Source organism: Trifolium pratense, linkage group LG6, assembly GCF_020283565.1.
Source record: "Trifolium pratense cultivar HEN17-A07 linkage group LG6, ARS_RC_1.1, whole genome shotgun sequence".
NCBI lineage: Eukaryota > Viridiplantae > Streptophyta > Magnoliopsida > Fabales > Fabaceae > Trifolium > Trifolium pratense.
In genome coordinates this window covers 21,515,930-21,535,357 of record NC_060064.1, presented here as the reverse complement: position 1 = coordinate 21,535,357, position 19,428 = coordinate 21,515,930, and the positions used below count along the sequence as shown (strand labels likewise).

The 19,428-nt window shown below is 34.4% G+C and overlaps 2 protein-coding genes across 2 annotated transcripts; one reads left to right on the top strand and one right to left on the bottom strand.

Moving 5' to 3' along the window:
* Positions 1 to 894: 894 nt before the first annotated feature.
* Positions 895 to 6,240, top strand: LOC123888997 (ascorbate transporter, chloroplastic-like). Its single transcript, XM_045938169.1, has 11 exons — positions 895 to 1,225; positions 1,991 to 2,358; positions 2,811 to 2,918; positions 3,059 to 3,214; positions 3,933 to 4,148; positions 4,568 to 4,777; positions 4,909 to 5,046; positions 5,208 to 5,309; positions 5,507 to 5,572; positions 5,649 to 5,733; positions 5,823 to 6,240. Exons 1-11 carry the CDS (start codon positions 1,171 to 1,173, stop codon positions 5,918 to 5,920), a joined length of 1,602 nt encoding a protein of 533 aa, XP_045794125.1. The 5' UTR covers positions 895 to 1,170; the 3' UTR covers positions 5,921 to 6,240.
* A 487-nt stretch (positions 6,241 to 6,727) lies between these two features.
* Positions 6,728 to 10,592, bottom strand: LOC123888996 (origin of replication complex subunit 5-like). Its single transcript, XM_045938168.1, has 5 exons — positions 10,357 to 10,592; positions 8,439 to 9,302; positions 7,935 to 8,351; positions 7,336 to 7,651; positions 6,728 to 7,216 (listed from the first exon to the last, which is right to left on the bottom strand). The coding sequence occupies exons 2-5, from the start codon at positions 9,272 to 9,274 to the stop codon at positions 7,166 to 7,168; spliced, it is 1,620 nt and encodes a 539-aa protein (XP_045794124.1). The 5' UTR covers positions 9,275 to 9,302; positions 10,357 to 10,592; the 3' UTR covers positions 6,728 to 7,165.
* Positions 10,593 to 19,428: the final 8,836 nt, after the last annotated feature.

The window sequence follows — 19,428 nt, the reverse complement described above, 5'->3', positions numbered from 1 at the left end:
ATCAAACTGTTGTATACTTTCATATTTTTGAATGATTTTTTGTATTCATGTTTATAATATTATAAGAACAATCTCCGATAAAAATTTAGAATTTTTTAACCTAAGATGAATTATTTATGAATTTTCATGTGCAAAAAACTAAAAAATTCATATTTAATTCATCTCTTATTAAAAAAATAATAATCTTTTGCAAGAGAGATTCATATAATGTTAAAAAATAATTAAACTTTCACAGAAGAGATTCATATATGTACTAAATATGACCGTAATTTTTTTTAAAAAAAAATTTCGAATGATATGCACGGGTTTAATGAAAAGTAGAACAAAAAATATGACATAAAATACTTCTAGGACCAAAAAGTGCGAAAAAAATCTTTAGGGACTAAAAACAAAATTCTAAAAAATTATAGGAACCAGTTACTTATTTAACCCTAATTATAATTAAACTATTAAATTTTTGAATGATTTCTTATAGACATGTTCAAAATATTATATAAAGTTTATTTACTAAAATTTATAATTTTTTAATATGATATGAATTTTTTAAATGACAAAAAATTCAAGAAAAATGTAACAAAAATTATGACTTAGAAATTAAATTTTGAAGTCATTTATTTGAAAAAACTTTTTATAATGTTTAAAACATATCTACGAAAAATAATTCAAAATACACATTGACCTAACAGTAGAAACTATAAAAATGAGTACATAATGTAAACAAAAATAAAATAAAAATGAATGAATAAATAAATTTTTTTAGAGACTAACTACTAAACTTAAATCTTTCATTCTTTTTGGTACAATGACTGCTGTTTGTGACGATGACGATACGCCACGTGTCACACTCTCAACCCCCCTTTCTCTTTAGCTATGATGCCACTAGAATATGATGCCACTATAATTCTCATTTTAATTTTAACCAAAAAATCCCAAAGAATATATTATGAAAAATGATTATTATGAACAAGAAAATAAAGAGAAAAAATTTCTATATTCAAGAAAATGTGTATCAAAGAAAAAAAAAAACATGTTCCCTCTACTTTGCTTATTGCTTATTATCCTGAGAGTGAAAGCATAAGCAAAAGAAGAGAATTCCATGGATGATAAATTGCCATAAATTTTTATATAGTTCTTCAGTTTCATTATTATCAAAAAACATATATAGCACCAATGTCTATAAGTGGTTTAATTTCCAACAGAAACTTCACTTCTTTCATTGCTTCAGGTTCATCTTCCTTAACCACTATTAATATTCACTCAACTTATTTTATTTTTCCATTACTTTATTCAAATATTTTGATGCCTGCAAGCATTTTTTGAAGAATTGAATTATCTACTTGTTTGTTGCTTGTAATTTGTATTAATTTTGCTTTTTTTGTTTCTTTACTAATTTTTATGCTTTTGAAATTTATTTAGTGCAGAATTGAGTTGTAGATAGTTAAAAAAATTAAAAATTATCAACTTGTGGAATGGTATTTCTTGTGCTAATATTTGCTTAATTGAATATGAATTGATACTCTGATAAAATTATGGGTTGAAATGAGAAGCATGCATTTTCACTTTCTTTGTACTTACTTTAATTAGATTAATGTTGATTGTTCAGAAAAGCATGGATATTCTGGTAGGAGTTGTATAAATTAATTTTGTTTTACTCCTCTTGAAACCCTCAAAGTTTGCATTATGTGTATCTTATATTTTAAAGGGTCATGCTAAATAGTGTCCCGGACACTTGTTAAACATACCAAAAATTAAAATAAATGATAAAATTAATATTGATAAGATTACTTTTTTTTACACTATGCATTGAATGCACAAGTTCCAAGACAGAATTTCCTGTTTATATACTTAACTAGTGCTCCGAGGGCACTGTTTAGCATTTTCCTATTTTAAACTATGCTTAAATGCAGTTTTGATCTTCCTATTTCCACTAATTCTCGATTTTAGTCACTCATTTCTAAATATGGTTTTAGTAACTCCTTGATATTGGCAGGAAATGTATATCAATTGAGAAAAGATCTATCACTTCAAAGAGGGAGCATTTCTGGCGTGCAACGTGGTGGCCAAATTCCAAACAATCCTTTTGCAAGAAGCAGAAGCAATATTGAACAAAGAGCTGTATATGGACTAGGAGTAAGAAAGCTTAGTAAGGTAAATAGAGCTTGTGTTCATTACAGGTCAGAGGAATATGACATTGATGAAACAAAGGTGGATCCCGTGGTATCTGATGAAGGAACAAGGGAAGAAGTTCTTTCGGAAGGAAATGGTGCACCGTTATCTCCTTGGTGGAAGCAGCTTCCTAAGCGCTGGCTTATTGTATTACTATGTTTTACAGCGTTTCTTCTATGCAACATGGACCGTGTGAGTATTTTGTTTCGATATTCGTTTTAAATTACCATGTCATTTAGAGACTGGTTGGGAGAGTTTATGGAAGCAGCCTTACGACAAGTCCATAAGTTGTTTTCAGCTTTTCCCATAAGCTCACCATAATAGCTCATGAAAATAGCTTATCCTTTATATGAAAACGATTTCACTTTTTTTTATTTGTTAATGAAATAGCTTATAGATAACACAAACACTATATGATAAGTGTTTATGCTATAAGCACTCAATTAAGCTATTTATCTAAACAAGGCCTTATATGCACATCTTTTACATGCCTCAAATTTTCACTTACTATGCTTTCTCCTTGAATTATTTTAGGCAGGTAAAAATATAGTTGACTGTTTCAGAATTTGCATATCGTTGATAACCTAGTGTATATCATAAATGTTCATTTTTCCTATGTTATACATGTATATTGTAATATACAGGTAAATATGAGCATAGCTATACTTCCAATGTCACAAGAGTTTAACTGGAACAGTGCAACAGTTGGCTTAATTCAATCATCTTTTTTCTGGGGCTATCTACTTACTCAGGTGTGATTTTTATGCACATTTCATAGAGCATGTTATTAGTCTAACAAGAAATTGATTTCATATATCAATCTTCTACTGTGCAGTAAAGTACCACTGCTAGTTGAACCTTGCATAACATTGTTATGAATTTTGCGTTTTAGATTCTTGGTGGCATATGGGCAGACAAACTTGGTGGGAAGGTAGTGCTAGGTTTTGGCGTTGTATGGTGGTCAATGGCAACAATTTTAACACCTATTGCTGCAAGAATTGGGCTCCCTTATTTGCTAGTTATGCGCGCCTTTATGGGAATTGGTGAGGTTGGTACATTCTTTAGTTATACAACCTGGTTTCAGTAACTAGTTCATATGGTCACATATTCACCTTTTCTATGTCATGCAAAACCAGCAGTTATCAGTTTTGCTATGAACTTTTGAGTAGATAAGACTGCTTCTCCAAAAAAAATTAAGTTCAATCAAATCAAAGATATTTTATCATTTTAATGGCCTCGTGTTCAAAGTTCATGTAGAGTATATGCACGAACCTTAGTCATATGATTTAGGGGAGTGCATGTCTAAACATCTTAATTGAGTTCTTATTTAATATCATATGAGAGCTTATGTCATGAGTACTTAATTCAATAGCTATTTGCATTTGGATATGGACGCTGAAAGTCTATTTGTGTTCTCAGTGGTAGTTTTCATAGTCAAAATATATATTTGGAGGGTGAGCTTTACATTGGTGGTTTCCATAAGCTATCTTGAGGAGATTACTAAAATAAGCTGAAAGGGCATATCATAAGCTATTTTTATATATTTTCTTCCCAACAGCATGTTGTTATGTAGAATTAGTGTTAGTTATGTTGGGGGTGGAATTGAACTCTCAATGTCTTTATCATTTCAATGCTTAATTTCTCCACCCCAACTACCAAGTTAACATTATATCATCGCTATTTTGTATCTGTACCTTGAGATATCTTCTAATAAGCTCTTTCAAACGTCCTCTTAACACCAAATAATGCTAACTATTTGTTTTCAGGGTGTAGCGATGCCTGCCATGAATAATATACTGTCCAAGTGGATTCCAGTTTCGGAGAGAAGCCGATCACTTTCACTGGTATATAGTGGCATGTACCTTGGTTCTGTGGTAGGTTTGGCATTCTCACCTTTCCTAATCCAAAACCTTGGCTGGCCATCCGTGTTTTACTCATTTGGATCCCTTGGAAGTATCTGGTTTGCCTTTTGGTTGAGAAAAGTAAGTCAATTTATACTTAATTTTGATGGTTTATTAGAATTCAGATTCCCTGCAGTCTAGGGATCTCATATTCATGCATTTCGATCAAGATTGGATGGTCAAAAATTGAAGATCTTAATTTTAATGTTAAATTTAAAATACTGAGCTTAAATCAGGACCGTCCGATCTTGATCAAATGACCATTGATGCCCCGACTACATGAAAGCGAGGAATCCCTGACTGCAGGGAAGCCATATCGATTTATTGACTTAAATTCTGGAGTCTGCAAAGCTTATTTTCAAGAACCAATGGTCCATTGACTAAATATGAGAGGAAATGAGCTATGCTGCACAATATTTCTGAAATTTCACTCATGATATTTTCAATGGGAGGGACACTCCTTAATTCTTCCTTGTCAAGTAAACTCATTTCCTTTCCAGGCATATAGCTCACCAAAAGATGATCCGGATCTCAGGCCTGAGGAAAAAAGGCTCATTCTTGATGGCGGCGTATCAAAAGCACCAGTTTCAGACATTCCATGGAAACTAATTTTATCAAAAGCACCAGTTTGGGCTCTTATAATCTCTCATTTCTGCCACAATTGGGGGACATTTATTCTATTAACATGGATGCCTACTTATTACAATCAGGTTATGACTTATTAACCTTTTTAAAATAAATTTTTATAGTATACTTGAATTTCTTTAGTTGTTGGATTGGATTTATCTTTGTAAAGAACTTGTAGAATTTGATACAACAAGCTAATGGATCATTATCTCAGGTTCTGAAGTTCAACCTCACCGAATCTGGTCTCTTATGCGTTCTTCCGTGGTTAACCATGGCTATTTTTGCAAATATCGGAGGGTGGATAGCTGACACGTTAGTTAGCAAAGGCGTTTCCATAACAGCTGTTCGAAAGGTATGATAATCCCTGCTCATGTAACTGAAATATTGTCATGAATTATCAAGGGCTATATACAGATGATGTTCTTAAAGGAATGTTGTATAGAAGGAAATGTTTGGCATCTTTTTCACTCTCCAAAATGATCATGCTCTTAATATTTATGGATAATATGGCAGATCATGCAATCGATCGGGTTTCTGGGTCCTGCCTTTTTTTTGACACAACTAAGCCATGTCAAAACACCTGCCATGGCAGTATTGTGCATGGCGTGCAGTCAGGTTTGAGCTAGATCAACATTTTTTTTCCTTAATTTTAATTCCTCAACTTGTTCAAAATTTTAATTCCTCAAATTATGGCATTTTTTTGGTTTACAAGTTTTCTACTGATTATGAAGCGTTAGTGCTGATACAACATATTTTCATATGATTTAAACATATGCAGCCACTTAATTCAAACCATAATCTTATTTTTACAGGGATCTGATGCGTTCTCACAATCTGGTCTTTATTCCAATCACCAAGACATTGGACCGCGCTATGCTGTGAGTTATTGCTTCCTAAAATGATCACGAGTTTCAATATGTCTATATCAAAAAAACTCACGAGTTTCAATTTCAGGGCGTATTGCTGGGACTATCGAACACCGCAGGTGTGCTTGCAGGTGTCTTTGGCACAGCTGCAACTGGATACATACTCCAAAGAGGTCTGCATGTTCTCTGCATTCATTTTGGAGTCAACTTCTTTGCACCTTGTATCTTGGTTTTCACTTATATGTGATTTTTCTCATTGCAGGTTCTTGGAATGATGTGTTTAAGGTTTCTGTTGCATTGTACATAATAGGCACATTGGTATGGAATATCTTTTCAACTGGGGAGAAGATTCTTGACTAAAGAGTGTGATGATGTCAAGGAAGGTGTGGCTTATATTTAGCAACAGAGATATAAAAACAATGATCATATGACCAAACACATAAAGTTATACACCTTCTGAAGTAGAAAAACAGATACCATGGAAGTTTTCACCAAAAACCGTGGCCTTTATTTTAACTTCTCACCTTTTGTAACAAAAAAAATTATATATAAAAAAAACTCTGAAGTGAGTTTGCATGTAAAGTAAGCAAAAAGGTATGTCTACACTAAGATTTTAGTGAGATGAAATTACAATACATTTCAAATCAATATTAGGAGACCTTATTTATTTTACAGCCAAACTCACTTTATAAAAACATGTTGCTCCTTTGCAAATATCTATTCTGCGCAGAAAATTGACATAGTTTCCTTCCACCTGTAAAACTTGATCTATAAGCACAATCAAGCTTAAAATACATGTTACTTGAGTAGCTTTACATCATGATATCTAGATAGAAATTAGATTGCTTGTATTTTTTAGACCTATCTAACAAATATCATCGACGTCTGTACATCTACCATGTTTTGCCATTTAATTTTGGTTTTAAACATGCAAGTGAGGTTACCATTGCCATGCACATGACATAAGTGCATCAAAGAATTTTCCTACAAATAAATATCTTTAACAAGGTATTGTTCTTCATGCACATGATATAAGTTCATCCAAGAATTTTCCTACAGATAAATATCTTTAACAAGGTATTGTTTTTTGTCAGATAACATTATAACAAAGTTAAAATTTTGCAAGTCTACAACTCAACATTCAAAAGGCACAGCACCGGCAGGATATATCAGCAAGAATAGTTTATTCCCACCATTAAACTTCCATCAAACCTAGGATATTCCTTCTAGAACATCAACAGTGTTAATATGAAATTCGGCAAGAGTACAAAGTGTGTCATATTACAAATTTAATCAGCTAAGGGCAACATGATTTCAGGATCTTTATTACTGCAATCCACAATATTACAAACACTTTTGGGAGCAATATTGATGACAAGAAGCAATAAAACAAATCCTAGATAATAAACATTCCATTCATCCAACGTGGTCATAACATAATTATCCATTCCACCTTAGACTTAAGTTCCAAGCATGCTTACTATTCCAGCTATTTCATGTTAATAACAGTAGATCACAGTGAATGTTGTATACAGCTCTTGGTTATAGTTCTATCAGATAAAAGTTGACAACCAAGCTCTGTGAAGCTGTCAATGTCAAAGATTACTAACTTCTGTACAGATACTTTGACAGTGGGAACTTTAGGCTCCTGGCAACCTGCTTAAACAATATTGAAATTACTATTCTTCATTATACAGGCGCGCGGGCATGGAATTTCGATATAATATAACAAAGAACTTTATGAGATTATTAAGTGAGTGAGACAAAGATGTTACCTTTAAAGCCAGGTCTTCAGATATAGTTGATCGATAACGAGTAGAGCCTTCAATTGGACAACTCTTTCCTCTGAAAATAAAATTAGCATTGCAGAGAGTGGATAGCTGCAAAAGAACATCAGACATCAGTGAACCGCTGCCACATTGAGCTCCTAATTCTTCATTGTTTTTTTCCTCTTCATCAGATGGATCTTCTCCAACAGAAACAATACACTGAAAGATGGCTATCAATCTCTCCATTGGGAAAGTTCCAGGTCCTTTCATCAGTAGTTCCTCTTCTAACATTTCCTTCTTTTCGAGCGCTTTCTCAGAGGCCCTGTGCATTCAACAGCATATTCAGACAAAAACAATAACAATTGAGCAATGCTCAATAAGAATGTACTGTGGGCTCATACCAAACTTTTATCAATAACTATGAATAATATAACAAATCCACCCAGACAATGGTTGAAACTTCAATGCATAAAAAGCCAAGAAAGGCTTCGCTTAAATAATAAAGAGATAACGAAGGTAGTAAACTAGCGCTGAAATCTCAAAACATTATACAGAACAATGTTTTTTGGGCACAGAAAAAAATTGTTTTGAATCACAATACTTACTTCCTCTTTCGCTTTCGATTATCAGAACCACCTTTGGAATCAAAAAGTGAAGCATCAAGAGTAGCAGGGTTTCTGGAGGCAAGAAATGCTGAAATAAGAAGATACTTTGCACTGGTCGACATATGAAAATCAAGATCACCGATTTCCTCCGATCTCTTCAGATTCCCCTTAAGCTTTGTCTCTTTACCACATTCAGCTTCACTTGAAGGAGGAGATAAAACCTTAAATACATCATTCAGAGAGGAAGCAATATGAGGCTTGATGTGATTGAATAGCCTCCTCTTCATGTCTTCATTAGGAACAACCCCCTTTCCCTTATCACTTAAAGGTTCGCAATATTTTTCAAATAGTGGCTTTAATGCAGAAGACAACTCACCAACTTGCCTAGTAATTCTGCAGAAAGGCCTCAGAGCTACACTGCATGAAAAGAAACAAAAGTCTTCACTACATGGGATCGTGTAAAGCTTAAAATGGACACAGATATTAGTGATAAAAATATCTTACTCGAGAAATGAGGAATACAACTTCTGGTTTGCTTGGTTTCTCAATAAGATTTGACGCATATCACCTTCTGTGTAATCCGGAAAGTAAATGGGGATAGGCTCCACATAACCCATGTTAGTAGAGTAAAAGGTATCTGGTGAAGTACTGCTGATGAAAATCAGACTAACCTCAGGCATCTTTAGCATATCATGGAGATTAAACAGTAAGGGCAATATCGTCGAGCTTTTGTCCCAATCTCGAACAAGATGAAAATTGTCAAATACCAAGTAGATCATATTTCCCATTCCCCCATGTATATTCTTTTCTGAGATCGATTTTTCTGATTTCACCTTCAGATTGTCTATAACACTAGTCAATGCTTCACGAAGAAAATTGATAAAATCGGACGGTCTTTCACAACGCTTTGCATTTGTATAACAATTGGCAGCATTTTTTCTATGGAGAAGTAACTGATTTAGAACAGACTCGAACAAGATACGTTGGTTATAACACGTCCTACAACTAGAATAAACAAGAGGCCTTTGGAGATGTTTGAATAATTGAAGAATGATACTGGTTTTTCCAGTAGAAGCACCTCCATACACAAACATAGGAAGTATTGGCGAATTCAAAGGTCCTAAAAGACGCACAATCTCATGAATCTGAGTACTTCTACCGGGAAAACTGGAAATGATATCATCTAGGCTAATAGGGTCTCCTCCAACCAAAAGGTCATTGATTGTTAGGGATTCAAGGCTGTTGTTTTCTTTTGATGCAGTTTTAGTATTTGAAGTCGATGTTGAAGATAAAGACCTTGTTGTTCTTCTGGGGATTTGTGGGGCTTCCTCTTTATCCATGTATCTTAGCTGCTCAAGAGCTTAGTTTCTGATGAATGAGGGAATAATCAGTTAGAAATGAAATTGCAAAGATCAACAAGCAGTAGGATTTAGGAATGCAGATATTAGTTAATGCATATCATATCCTAATTCAAACACACACTTGTGACCCAAAACACAACTTACCTTACAGAAAAAATGCATATCAAATAAATATTTAAAATATAACATATTATTATCTTTAATTCAATCCTACCTCTCCCTCTACACAAAAAAACAATGCAATCTTCGGGATTTTCAATCCTTCAATTCAGTGGCATCAATTAACACCTTTACATTAAGGGCATCCATTTATTTATTCATCCACCCACACCCGATTTCAGTCCACAAGCACAAACACATTCCTGATCTCTTAACTCCTTATTAACACATCACTATGAATAATCTATGAATCACTAACACAGACACTTGACACAAGCACAAATAATAATTAGAGAAAACAAAAGTGATTATGTAGCCAAAACAAGTGTCAATGAAAGTGTCGTAACGATGTACTGTCATGCCCGTGTCAGACACCAACACGCAGTGCCGGTCCTGATTTTTTTGGAGGCCCGGGGCAAATAATAAAAAATGGACCCCTAATAAAAAAAATACAATTTTTTCTTAAAAAAAAAAAACATCATCTATTTAAATTGTAAATAGCATCAACAACTTCAAAAGTAGTCATTTATCCATGTAACTAACATAAAAAAAAAAAGGTCATATTTTAATTAATATCATCAAAATATCTTCTAGATGCATGAAAAAAAACCTCCCTTCTAGCTTTTTTTGAAGCAAATTCTTCTGCTTAAAAATTAAGAAATAATTAGCAAATTAAACTAACATTTACACAACAAAGTAGCAATTAAACATTTACAAATTTCAATTTGATGCCAAAGTATGAAGCATCAACAGCAACATAAATACATCATTAACAGGATGTACCACAAATTTTAATTTTTAATTTGTATGAAGCATTTACACAAATTGGAAGATAAACGATGAATTAAGAATAAGAAATTAAAAATTAGAAAAGAAAAAATATTGAGCAATTAGCAACTAACCTTGAATTTGTTTTTCCTTTTTCTAGGTTCTGTTTTACCCCTTTTGTTTCAGAGAGAGAGAGAGAGAGAGGAGAAGTTCACTCGGTCGGATATAACGGTGGTGTCTGCGGTTGTCGCCGGCGGTGGCGGTGCAGTGGCGCGGTGACTGGGCTGCGTGGGAAGGAGAAAGTTTGTTCAATGAAGGGTCTGAGAACGTTTACTATGAGTGGGAAGGAGAAGTATTGAAATATGGGTATGTTAAATAGTGTCACGCGCACCACAGTTAAGCATACTAAAAAAGAAATAAATGAAAAAGTTAATGATGAGAGAGAATAACTTTTTACCTATTAAAGCATTGAATGCATAATTTACGAGATGAAATTTCCATATTTATATCCTTTAACTAGTGCTTGGGGGCACTGTTTAACATTTTCCTTGAAATATTATTTGTTTGTTTGGTTGCAAACGAAAGTGAAGTGCGCCTATCAGACTTGGCTGGACGGTTTTGGTCGGGTTCGGACTGAAAATAGTAAAATCGTAATTATTTAATTTAGACTCAATTTCGATCATTCACATCTTTGATTTGTTCAGGTGGCGGGTGGGTAAAACGGGTTGGTTATTACGAGTTAGATTGAAATTTTGTTTACATCTAAAATTTCATTATCCAAAAATTCATAATTTTCAAATCATTCAATATCTTGTAAAGAATGTAACAAAAGATAGAATAACTAAATGAAAAAAACAAAGAGGGTGAAATGTTATTACTTTGTTTCAAATATTGTAAATCTAAGGCTAAATTGCAGTTTTGGCCCCCCACGTTTCATAATTGTGCGATTTTGGCCCCTCACGTTTCAAATGTGCGATTTTGGCCCCCCACGTTTTATAATTGTGCGATTTTGGCCCCTCACGTTTCAAATGCGATTTTGGTCCCCCACGTTTGCCCCCTTTTGCATTTCTTGGTCCCCGTTGACTATTTTGACCAAAAAATTGATGACATGGAATATTTTTTACACGTGTCTTAATTGTATTGGTCAAACAAAATTTATTATTTTTTTTTTTTTTAAAAAAAAGGATAGGTCACGTGACTTTTTCAAGAACATTATTCTCCACCACAAATATTATGTTGATGCACTTGCTTCTACCAAATTCTCATTAATTGGTTTCAAGAATTGATTATGCTATATTGAAAAACCCGAATCTAAAAACTTGGTCTCATTAATTGGTTTAACAAAAAAATCATAATTCAAAATATTTCAAATTCAAAATATTCATTCATTATACAAAAGGACATTGCCGGAAAAAAAAATTAACCCCAAAAAAAAAAAATCACGTGACCTTTCCTTGATTATTTTTTTTTTAAAAAAATAATAATAAATTTTGGTTGGCCAATTCAATTAAGACACGTGTAAAAAATATTTCATGTCATCAATTTTTTGGTCAAAATAGTCAACGGGGACCAAGAAATGCAAAAGGGGGCAAACGTGGGGACCAAAATCGCACATTTGAAACATGGGGGGCCAAAATCGCACAATTATGAAACGTGGGGGGCCAAAATCGCACATTTGAAACGTGGAGGGCCAAAATTGCACAATTATGAAACGTGGGGGGCCAAAACTGCAATTTAGCCTAAATCTAAAACAATAAAATAATGAAAATTCACAATATAAAATGTTTGAACAACCACATTCATACTATGGTAAATAATGATTTTTTTTATGCCTTCGATGTGGTATTGGTATGAATTAAATTTTATTCATTCATAATATAATGATGGATTCTGAATTTCCGCCGTGAGATGGATTATTGGATGTCTCGATGACCCCAAATGAAGCATGGATATTATATATTTTATTATATATTCCATAAAATATTGTTAGTATTTGGATGTCTCGTTGACCTAAAGAAACATTATGAACACTTTCTTTCACACTGTAAAAGTTGTACGATGCCCTTCAATGCAATATTATTATGAATTGAATTCATTCATAATATAAGAGATGGATTCGTCGAGACATAATGACCATAAATGCAATCATAGAATGTGTATTTTGCTTTTTTTAGCTGTTTCAGTAACCAATATTGGTTTGCATTGCTCTGTTTAATATTTTGTTAATTTTTTTTTTTTTAATGTCATTTTACCTTTCAAAACACCTGTTGGGCCATGGGTGTACATAAAGTATACAATGCCCAAAATATCTATGCAGCCATCTCAGTAGATGCCACATAAATTTCTGCTCCCTCACACTCTTTTGCCTCTCTATACCCTTCATTTCCTGAAATCAGTGTCTAGCTGATTTATTTGCAAGTGTGTTTCTGTAACTAAGAGTTATACTTATCTGCATTTGATCACACTGGGGAACAAGCACACATTATTATGTATTATAGACTTTGGGCATTGTAGACTTTATGCACCCATGGCCCAACAGCTGGTCTGAAAGATGAAACTAAAGATCGAGAAGATGAAAATCCTTTCTGTTCATTGAACCTGCTAATAAAACGGTATGAGGTGAGTTGGAGGAAAGATATGACTTTTATTGAGGAAACTGATAAATGAATGCATTGGGGTTGCCCACTTGGTAAATATCAAATAAGCCAAAAGATCCCAATTCAAGATACAATACAATCATGAGGAAGGGTATCTCTTTGAAATTTCTACTCCAACATATAGAAATTGGTTAATTGGTGAATTGACCCCCCTCCCAAGAAAGAGACCCAAGTCCTAATAGCCTTAGTCTCCATCTTGGAACCAAGCCAATTTTGGATAGATATATTACTATGAAATCAACCATCATTATGGCTAAAAAGACCGATGTACACGTACCAATTGTGATAGCATGTATGAGTTTGATTTGAAATCTCTACCAGTCTATGATAGTTAAAACATGACTTAATTACCATTGACCATATCAGTTTGTATTATAGCGTAATCCCTAGACATAGGCAGACTGCATTTATTATGTTTCTATGTTTAGCTTATTGTGAATTATTGTAATTATGTTTAGCTTGATTCTTGGATCAAGCCCTGTACTCTTACTGTGTATTTAAACACATTTGTATAATGAACAAGATATAACATTCAGTACCATTTCTTTCTTGGCATCAGAGCACTTAAGCTTGAAGGCTCTCGATCCATTCAACCATGTCGTCCGCTGCAAACTCAAACAAGAAAAACGACCTTCCATCAATCATTTCTGTCAAGCTGGACAGAGATAACTACCCTCTATGGAAATCATTGGTTCTACCATTGATAAGAGGATGCAAGTTTGATGGTTACATACTAGGTACAAAAGAATGTCCAGAGCAATTTGTCACTTCTGCTGACAAGAGCAAGAAAGTTAATCCTGATTTTCAGGATTGGATGGCTGATGATCAAGCTCTCCTAGGATGGTTAATGAATTCCATGGCAATTGACATTGCAACTCAGTTACTGCATTGTGAAACCTCCAAGCAACTTTGGGATGAAGCACAAAGTCTTGCTGGTGCACACACAAAGTCAAGAATCATCTACCTCAAATCTGAATTTCACAACACTCGAAAAGGAGAGATGAAGATGGAGGAGTACCTCATCAAGATGAAGAATCTCTCTGACAAATTGAAACTTTCAGGATCTCCCATCTCAAATTCTGATTTAATGATACAAACATTAAATGGACTAGATGCCGAATACAATCCAGTGGTGGTCAAACTATCCGATCAAATTAACCTTAGTTGGGTTGATGTGCAAGCACAACTACTAGCCTTTGAGAGCAGGTTAGATCAACTCAACAATTTCAGTGGTCTAACACTGAATGCTTCTGCAAATTTTGCCAACAAAACTGAGTTCAGAGGCAACAAATTTCACTCACGTGGAAACTGGAGAAGATCCAACTTTAGAGGCATGAGAGGAGGCAGAGGAAAAGGAAGGATGTCCAACACCAAATGTCAGGTATGTAGTGGAACTGGACACACGGCTGTGGACTGTTCCTATCGATTTGACAGATCTTACACAGGAAGAAATTATTCAACAGAAGCAGACAAACAAGGATCACATAGTGCATTCGTAGCCTCACCCTATCATGGTCAAGACTATGAATGGTATTTTGATAGTGGAGCTAGCAACCATGTGACACATCAAACTGACAAGTTTCAAGGCTTCAATGAGCATAATGGTAAGAATTCTTTAATGGTTGGAAATGGTGAGAAACTAAAAATTGTTGCTTCAGGCTCAACAAAATTAAACACTCTCAATCTACATGATGTTTTATATGTACCTCAAATTACCAAAAACCTGTTGAGTGTATCTAAGTTGACTGCTGACAATAATATATTTGTTGAATTTGATGCAAATTGTTGCTCTGTGAAGGACAAGCTGACAGGGCAGACTCTTCTAAAGGGGAGACTTAAAGATGGACTTTACCAACTCTCAGATGTCAGCCCCCAATCAAATAAAGACCCATGTGTCTACATGTCTGTCAAAGAAAGCTGGCATAGAAAGCTAGGGCATCCCAACAATAAAGTTTTAGAGAAAGTGTTAAAGGATTGCAATGTGAAGATTTCACCTAGTGATCAATTTTCTTTTTGTGAAGCATGTCAGTTTGGCAAACTACATTTGTTACCTTTTAAGTCTTCTTCCTCTCATGTTCAAGAACCTCTAGGATTAATCCACTCTGATGTATGGGGCCCAGCCCCAATTTTGTCACCGTCTGGATTCAAATACTATGTTCATTTTATTGATGATTTTAGTAGATTTACATGGATTTTTCCTTTAAAGCAAAAATCTGATACAATTCATGCTTTTATTCAATTCAAAAACTTAGCTGAAAATCAGTTCAATAAGAAAATAAAAATCATTCAATGTGATGGTGGTGGAGAATATAAGGCTGTGCAAAAAGTTTCTATAGAAGCAGGTATACAATTTAGAATGTCTTGTCCCTATACCTCTCAACAAAATGGGAGAGCTGAGAGGAAACATAGACATGTGGTTGAGTTAGGACTAACACTACTGGCCCAGGCTAAGATGCCTTTGCGATACTGGTGGGAAGCATTTTCCACAGCTGTCTACCTAATCAATAGACTGTCATCCTCAGTAAATCCAAATGAGAGTCCATACTCCTTAATGTTCAAAAGGGAACCAGACTATAATGCTTTAAAACCTTTTGGTTGTGCTTGCTACCCTTGCCTTAAACCATACAACCAACACAAGCTACAGTTTCACACAACTAGGTGTGTATTCATGGGATACAGCAACTCTCACAAAGGTTATAAGTGCATCAATTCTCATGGCAGAATATTTATATCACGACATGTGGTCTTCAATGAAAATCACTTTCCCTTCCACGATGGCTTCCTTGATACCAAAAACCCTTTAAAAACACTAACAGAAAATAGTTCCATTTTGTTACCTATTTGTTCTACAGGTTCCACTACACAAGATGCAATTGGGTCAGATAACAACATAGTCAATGATCAGAACACAACCAATGATCAGAACACACACTCAACCGAGTCAAGTGACAACAATGAAGAAGAACATGCTGACAACAGTGAATCTTTTGTCAATACCAACAACGGTAGCACTCAAGACATCGAAGTAGACAACTTTGTTGATTCAGAAGATAGAAATAGTCCCACAATAACTGGAACAAGTCAACAAAAAGCCCATCAGGACAACACTAACACTCATGGGATAAGAACCAGAAGTAAAAATGGAATTCACAAGCCAAAACTACCCTACGTTGGAATGACAGAGACTGACTCAGAAGAGAAAGAACCAGAAAGTGTCAAAGAAGCACTTGACAAGCCAATGTGGAAGGAAGCTATGGACAAGGAGTACAAAGCTCTAATGTCAAATTACACATGGACACTAGTACCATTTCAGGCTCAAGAAAACATCATAGACTCAAAGTGGATCTTCAAAACTAAGTACAAGTCAGATGGCTCAATTGAGAGGAGGAAAGCAAGACTAGTGGCAAAAGGGTTTCAACAAACAGCTGGACTTGACTTTCATGAAACATTCAGCCCTGTTGTAAAATCCAGCACGGTGAGAATTATTTTAACTATTGCTGTTCATTTTAATTGGGAAGTGAGACAATTGGACATAAACAATGCTTTCTTGAATGGAAAACTCAAGGAAACAGTGTTTATGCACCAACCTGAAGGATATATAGACACTACCAAGCCTAATCATATTTGCAAGTTATCCAAGGCTATATATGGCCTGAAGCAGGCGCCAAGGGCATGGTATGACAGTCTAAGAAGCACTCTAGTAAATTGGGGTTTCCAAAATGCCAAAAATGACACATCATTGTTTTTCCTCAAAGGTACAGATCACACTACATTCCTTCTTATTTATGTTGATGACATAATAGTGACTGGAAGCAACATAAAGTTTCTAGAGGAATTCACCAATCAACTCAACACTGCTTACTCACTAAAGGACTTAGGACCACTACACTACTTCCTAGGTGTTGAAGTTCATAGAGATGACAGTGGAATGTATTTGAGGCAAACTAAGTATATAAGAGATGTGCTCAAGAAGTTCAACATGGAAAATGCATCAGCATGCCCGACACCAATGGTAACTGGTAGACAATTCATCGCTGAGGGCGAACTAATGTCCAATCCCACCTTGTATAGACAAGCCATAGGGGCATTACAATACCTCACAAATACAAGACCAGACATAGCCTTTGCAGTCAATAAGCTTAGCCAATACATGAGCACTCCTACAATTGACCATTGGCAAGGGATTAAAAGGATACTGAGATACCTCCAAGGCACCAGAAATCAAAGCCTGCACATCAAGCCTTCCACTGATCTTAACATAGCAGGATTCTCAGATGCAGACTGGGCTACTAGTACAGATGACAGAAAATCAACGGGTGGACAATGTGTCTTTCTTGGAGATACTCTGGTCTCTTGGTCTTCAAGAAAACAAAAAGCGGTGTCTAGATCAAGCACAGAGTCAGAATATAGATCACTAGCTGATCTAGCTGCTGAAGTAGCTTGGATAAGATCACTACTAGAAGAATTAAAGCTTCCAATTCTTAGAAAGCCTGTCCTATGGTGTGACAACCTAAGTGCCAAGGCACTGGCCTCCAATCCTGTCATGCATGCTCGGTCCAAGCATATTGAGATAGATGTGCATTATATACGTGATCAAGTACTACAAAATAAAGTCACTATAGCCTATGTTCCCACAGCTGATCAAATTGCAGATTGTCTGACTAAGCCTCTCACTCAGACAAGGTTCAACATTATGAGAGACAAACTTGGAGTGACCATGTCACCATCAGTTTGAGAGGGGGAGTTAAAACATGACTTAATTACCATTGACCATATCAGTTTGTATTATAGCGTAATCCCTAGACATAGGCAGACTGCATTTATTATGTTTCTATGTTTAGCTTATTGTGAATTATTGTAATTATGTTTAGCTTGATTCTTGGATCAAGCCCTGTACTCTTACTGTGTATTTAAACACATTTGTATAATGAACAAGATATAACATTCAGTACCATTTCTTTCTATGATATCTTTTCTGGTGATACTCTCCAAGGCATCTGAGCAAAGTCAGGGAGGACGAAACCATTTTTCTTTTTCAAATGTTTTGAATTTAATCACATTTAACTTTTAAGACCCACAACCTTTTGAACACCAAAGATGGTAATACATTGATTTCATTAGGTTATATGTTCTAGTTAAATTCCATTACGTTTGGTCAATCAAGTTAGTGAAGTATTCATGTGGATGAATCCTAGTTGGATAGAATATGTTGTTCAAGTATTTATAGTGCACCTTATACATGGTCTGAATGGAAGATTTTTTATAATCAACTGAAAATGCTGTGAAGATTAAGTTTTCTTTCCAAGTGGAGGAGAGCTAATGCAGAAAACTGGGTCTGGGTCTGGGTCTGGGTCTGGCTTATCTATGCAGAAAACTGCATCTAAATGCTATTGTTAGGTAGCACTTATTAAGATTTCTTGTGTCAGTTTCAAAATTTTGAGGTTTACACATCCTTGCCTTTTCCTTCTGATGCAGATTAGCCTAGTTGGACAGCTTCAGCTTCTCTCTTCAACAGTGACTAAGCTGGCACACTAAAGGAAACATTGTCAATTTACTTATAATTTAAAAGTTGTCTGATGCCTTCAATGTTTATATTATATGAATTGAATTTTATTCATTCATAATAGAAGCGATGGATTTGTTGTGATTTAATGATCCTGAATGCAAATATAGACGGAGAATTGCCATTGTGAGATGGAATACAGGATGCCTCGATGACCCAAATTGAATTATGGTAATTATTTGTTCCATAAGTTTTTCAAGTATTTGGATGTTTTGGTGACCCTAAAGAAAACGTTGTGAATGAACACTACACTCATAATTTTAAATTTGGATGCTGTCTTAAATGGTATTTTGGTAGGTAAAATTTTATTCCTTTAAAATATAATAATGGATGAATCTATTGTGCTTTTATGATTCTTACTACATTCCTATTGAGAATTGTCGCATGAGATAGAACATTAGATGTCTCGATGATCAGTGAATCATTTATATTATTTGTTCCATGAATTTTTGAAATGTTGGTACGCCTCATTGACCTTAAAGGAAACATGAATATCTTACTCATAATGTAAAAGTTGGATGCTGATGTAAATGAGATATTGATATGAAATTTGATTCATAATATAAGAGATGAATTTGTTGTACTGAGTCAATTGTCTTGACATATTTAAAGAGAATATTGTGAAGAGATTAAGTTAATAAATATTCAAAGATTATATCCAATTATACAACAAGAAGTTTATTTTATAAAGAATCAGGCAAATATTTTTCAAAGATTATATTCAAAATATACAAATATTTGGATTAAAATATATTTTTGTATGAAAAGGAACGTGTAAAATATTCACCTAATAATTAATGTGAAGAAAGCCTTGCTATTAAATTACTAATTTATTTATTTTGGTATTAATCTTCTAATTCCTAAAAAAAGAGAGTTTGGTACTTCAGGGTTCAATCATAAGTAAAAATTACTAATTTTTACTTGAAAAAAATAAATTATAAGAAGGAAAATTGATTCCTCCATTGCTGAGTAGAATAAAGGTTTAG

Excerpts from the sequence above, each read along its gene's own strand:
- LOC123888996 (XM_045938168.1), bottom strand. The coding sequence starts at position 9,274 with ATGGATAAAGAGGAAGCCCCACAAATCCCCAGAAGAACAACAAGGTCT. Across the intron at positions 8,352-8,438 it reads TTGTATTCCTCATTTCTCGA|TGTAGCTCTGAGGCCTTTCT; the intron begins GTAAGATATTTT and ends CTTTTCATGCAG. Across the intron at positions 7,652-7,934 it reads AATCGAAAGCGAAAGAGGAA|GGCCTCTGAGAAAGCGCTCG; the intron begins GTAAGTATTGTG and ends TTGAATGCACAG.
- LOC123888997 (XM_045938169.1), top strand. The coding sequence starts at position 1,171 with ATGTCTATAAGTGGTTTAATTTCCAACAGAAACTTCACTTCTTTCATT. Across the intron at positions 2,359-2,810 it reads TTCTATGCAACATGGACCGT|GTAAATATGAGCATAGCTAT; the intron begins GTGAGTATTTTG and ends TGTAATATACAG. Across the intron at positions 5,734-5,822 it reads TGGATACATACTCCAAAGAG|GTTCTTGGAATGATGTGTTT; the intron begins GTCTGCATGTTC and ends TTCTCATTGCAG.